Source organism: Humulus lupulus, chromosome 5, assembly GCF_963169125.1.
Source record: "Humulus lupulus chromosome 5, drHumLupu1.1, whole genome shotgun sequence".
NCBI lineage: Eukaryota > Viridiplantae > Streptophyta > Magnoliopsida > Rosales > Cannabaceae > Humulus > Humulus lupulus.
Genome location: NC_084797.1, coordinates 93844780 through 93849613, shown reverse-complemented (window position 1 = coordinate 93849613; position 4834 = coordinate 93844780). Strand labels below are relative to the sequence as shown.

General features: G+C 36.7%; 1 protein-coding gene across 1 annotated transcript; it reads right to left on the bottom strand.

Annotated features, from left to right (window-relative positions):
- Positions 1-1022: 1022 nt before the first annotated feature.
- On the bottom strand, positions 1023-2456 carry LOC133779303 (uncharacterized). The gene has a single exon (XM_062219279.1). It carries the CDS (start codon positions 2454-2456, stop codon positions 1023-1025), a length of 1434 nt encoding a protein of 477 aa, XP_062075263.1.
- Between the last annotated feature and the right edge of the window lie 2378 nt (positions 2457-4834).

Here is a 4834-nt window from a genome sequence, read left to right as displayed (position 1 = left end):
TTAAACCCAATACCACCCAAACTCTTAGGCAAGCATACCTCATCCCAAGAAGTGAGATGCATTTTGCTTCTGTTCCAATTACTGTCATTAGTCCCCCATAAAAACCTTCTGCATAATTGATCTATCTCATAAATGACACTCTTGGGAAGGAGGAATATACTCATCCAGAACGATATTATGCCCAATAACACAGAATTAATAAGTTGTGCTCGCCCAGCAAACGAAAGATGATGACTTGACCAAGTATGAAGCTTCGTGTGAATCTTTTTTATGATAACAGCACAGTCTCCAGCCCTCCATTTAGTAGGCCGAAGAGGAATTCCAAGATACTTTAGAGGAAATGACCCTTCGAAAAATTGGAGCCTAGTCAGAATCTGCTTTGAATCCTCCTCAGCCAAACCCCCAAAATAAACCTGAGATTTAGCAAAATTAGCTGTTAAACCAGAAGCAATATTAATAGATGTAAAACACTCTTTGAGAATCTGAACCGAATTAGAAGCTCCCTTACAAAATAGCACCAAATCATCAGCAAAACAAAGGCTAACTAATTTCAATTTTTTACAATTAGGATGAAATCTGAAATCCTTGCTATTAGAAGCTTGAATGAGAAGCCGAGTGAAGTATTCCATGACTAGAACAAACAGCAAGGGAGATATAGGGTCCCCTTGTCTTAGACTTTTTCTACAAAGAAAGCTCCGTTGTAACCTACCATTCATCATAATAGAGTAAGATGTACCCTTCAAACATATCATCACCCATCGAATAAACCAACTGGGAAAACAGTAAGCATTAAGAATATCCTCTAAAAATTGCCAATCGATAGTATCATAAGCTTTGCTAAGGTCAATTTTCATCACACATCTAGGGGAGATGTTTTTCCTCTTGTAACCTTTTATAATATCCTGAAAGATGAGAATGTTATGAGCCAACAATCTATCCTTAACAAATGCTCCTTGATTTTGATTAATTAAAAGAGGAAGAACCTTAGTCAATCGACCACATAGCAGTTTTGAAATACATTTTTAGAGTGTATTACAACAAGCTATGGGTCTATACTCCACAGCCTTAGTAGGGGTTTCAACCTTCGGAATCAGTGAGAGTGTTACACTATTAAGCTCATCTGGGAGCATTCCATGATCAAAAAATCCCAAGATGGCATCAGATATTTCTTCTCCCAAATCTTTCCACATTACTTTGAAAAAACTCGACCCATATCTATCCGGAGCCGGGCTTTTAATCGAATTAATACTGAACATAGCAGCTTCCACATCCTTCTTGGTGAATGGTTTCATCAACCTCAGCTGCTGATCCAAAGACAATATGCCTCCATGAATAAAACACTCTCTCTGAATAGGAGCAGAAGCTGTACTATGACTGCCCATAATACTACGAAAATGATTCAAAAAATGAGCCACTACATCCTCAAACTTCTCATTAATCTGTCCAGCATCATTAATAAAAGAGGTGATACGATTTGTAGCTCTCCTCTGTTTTAAACACGCATGAAAATAGGCCGTGTTATCATCACCAATTCGAAGCCAGTTAATTTTTCTTTTTTGTCTAAGGTAGCTATCATAGTATCTAGATTGACTAGAGAAAGTCTCAAATATAGACCTTTCCTCTCTTTGAAGATCAGTTGAATGAGGATCCTTTTGGAGCTGACATTGGGAAGATTGGTAGTTCTCCTTGGCTACAGTATACTTATGCACAACATCACCAATTGCCCTTCTGTAAAACTGGCGAAGGACATGTTTGAGTCTCATCAATTTCTTCATTATTCTCTCTAAACCATGAGCTTTTATCGGCTTAGTCCAGTTCTGCAACACAGTCTCTCTGAATCCTTCATGGTCAGCCCACATATTGAAAAAACGGAATGGTTTAATGCCTAAGTTCAAAGCTGTTATGGTTTTAATGATGAAAAAGCAATGGTCAGAAATCATATCCCAATTAACATAGGCTTCAGATTGAGGAAAAAAGTCCAACCATGCTTCATTTTTAAATATACGATCCAATTTGGAATAGATTCTAGCCTCAGCAGCTTGCTTATTTGTCCAAGTGTAATGGGAACCACTAGTGCTAAGTTCATCAACCAACCCAATAGATCTCCATCTCTGAGTATCCACCATTTCCATAGCAGCAACAGTACGACCACCAAGCTGATCATTAAAATAAAAAACAACATTAAAGTCTCCAGCCATAAGCCAAGGATTGACTGGAAAAGACAGCCCAGATAAATCTTGCCATAGCTGTAACCGCTCCTCAATCGTATTCCTCCCATAAACAAAAGACAAACATAACTCTTTACTCGAACCCAACTCTTTAACATAAGCATGAATAAACTGATCACTGCCTTGTAAAACCTCAACAGATACAATATTGGCCTGCCAAATCAGAAGAATTCTTCCTTCATTAGCTGACCCAGTATAACAATTCCAGCCAACAAAGTGACAAGTCATCATCTCCTCTATTTTATTACAACGCAACTTGGTTTCTAAAAATGCTCCTATACCAATTTTGTTCACATAACAAAAAGTACGCAGGGATCTCTGCTTCTCCCTTTTATTAATGCCCCGGACATTCCAGCTAAGAATGTTGTGATTCTCCATTGAACATATTTGTTGTAGATAGCCCCAAATTCGTAACCTCCATTATCCTTTCTTGCAAAGCACTATAATAATTCTTCAACTTATTCTGAGAAGTAGGAACCAAACTCTTTACACCCCCCACTCGTTTAGGAGTGAGCCAATCTGAATCATGCCTCTCTCTTGTATCACACCTCTCCTTATCAACAGTTTTCTGGGAATCTTTTGAGACAATTACATTATCTGTACCAGTAGGAACTGATATAGAATGGGACTCACACCTCTCCTTAGCACCTGCTTTCTGGTTATCTTTTGAGATTAACTCACTAGCTGAACTTGTAGTAACAGAGAAAGATTTCAAATCAGGGGACTTTTGTTTAGGCCCTTCTTCAGTATTTCTATCTTTTTTCCTCCAAACCTCACCCTGTTTTCTATTACACAAAGCCTCAGTATGACCAAACACTCTGCATCTTTTACACTGAGTCGGCAACCATTCAAATTCCAGCAATTGCTCCATCAACTATCCTCTTTCATTTAAAAATTGTATGGATTTAGGAACCACCTCTGTTATTTCAACCTCCACTAACACCCTAGCAAATTGCATCATGGATCGATCTTTTGTAACTTTATCTACTAGTATAGGATTACCAATGGTACTCACTAGGGCACTCAAACACTTAGTACCCCAGTATTGCAGCCCAAGTCCAGGCAATCTAACCCAAATAGGAATAGATTTCACTAACCTCATAGCATCTAGATCAGTAGACCATGGTCTCAAGATAACTGGTTTCCTATCGAAATGGACAACTCCAGCTTCCAACGCCAAATCTCGTGTAGCTTCATCCCTGAATTTTATAAGAGTATAACCAGAATTCAATCTAGCAATCTATTCAATACCTAGATTACCCCAAATTCTCTTAATAAAACCCTCAAACACAGCAAAGGGAGGATTAGCTCCAAGGACCATACACACCACTATTGAGTTCCAGAATGAAGTTTCAACTTCAATCTCCTCCAAATCAACCTGAGCAATCTGTTGACCATCTTGAAATAAAGGTTCCTCAAATTTCAGCCGAGCTCCTCCTTGATTCGGTAACATTGCCCGAAACTGAGACCATTTGTCTTTGGCCTGACTTTGAAAATCATTCTCATTATCTACTTGATCACTCCATTTCACACTAGTCTGCTTCACCCCAGACATTCCCTCATCTGTATCCAATGGGATATTTCCCCCGAACTCAAGGAAATCCACCAAGGTATCCTTGAATACCTCCTCCACCACAGCCGGCGGTTCTTCTTCGAAACCAGTCATCTTCTCCACGTATGCTTCTTTGACTGAAGGGGATTCCATCACCATAGAACTAATAGCAGGCTTCTGGTTAATCTTCTTGCGTCTCTCCATGGAGAAACCAGAGAGAAACCTCACGCCTTTTTTGATTAATTTTTGTATAATTTTTTTCTTACAACAATAATAAATAAAAAGAGAAAAAGAAAACTAACAAAATAACTAAGAAAAATAAAGGATAACAAATTTTTTTTTGGCACAACAATGACAAAAAAAATGAAAAACTAACTAAAAATGAACAATAAAAAAAATAATGATAGTGATTTTTTTTTCTTTTTTTTAAGAGTAAATAAGATAAATCTAAAATAAAATCCTGGAGAAATATACACAAAAAGAAAATGATAAATTACTTACCTCTTTTACAAAATTTATTGAAAAAACTTTTTTTTTCACTATTACCTCCCCGACAACGGCGCCAAAATTTGTTTAACGCCCAAAACGTGCATCCACTAAGCGGTGATTATAGTATAGATCGGGCAGTCGATTCCACAAGGAGGCAAAGAAATAAAGTTAATCAATAAATAAAGTTTAGAGATAAATAAGGTGAGGAAAATAGAACAAGTGATATTTTTGTTGTTTTTGAAATTTAAAGATTAGAAATAAAGATAGAATAAAGTGTGATGTAACAATAGGTAACAAGTAGGAAGGATCAAGAGTCACCAATATGCATACTTATTTATTTGGATCTTTGATTCACAAAAGTTACACAAATGGGAAGTTCACATGCTAACTATTCATTTGGAAGATTTAGCATTAAAGCACAAATATGTTTTACAAAAATGTATTCAAGTGATTATTATTCTTTACCATGGAAAGATGAGATAAATCTTATGAGAAATTTAAAAATGACATAAAACCTAACACAAATATTACTTTTACTATTTATAAAAAACATAGAAAGAGCATG

Excerpts from the sequence above, each read along its gene's own strand:
- LOC133779303 (XM_062219279.1), bottom strand. The coding sequence starts at position 2,456 with ATGACTTGTCACTTTGTTGGCTGGAATTGTTATACTGGGTCAGCTAAT.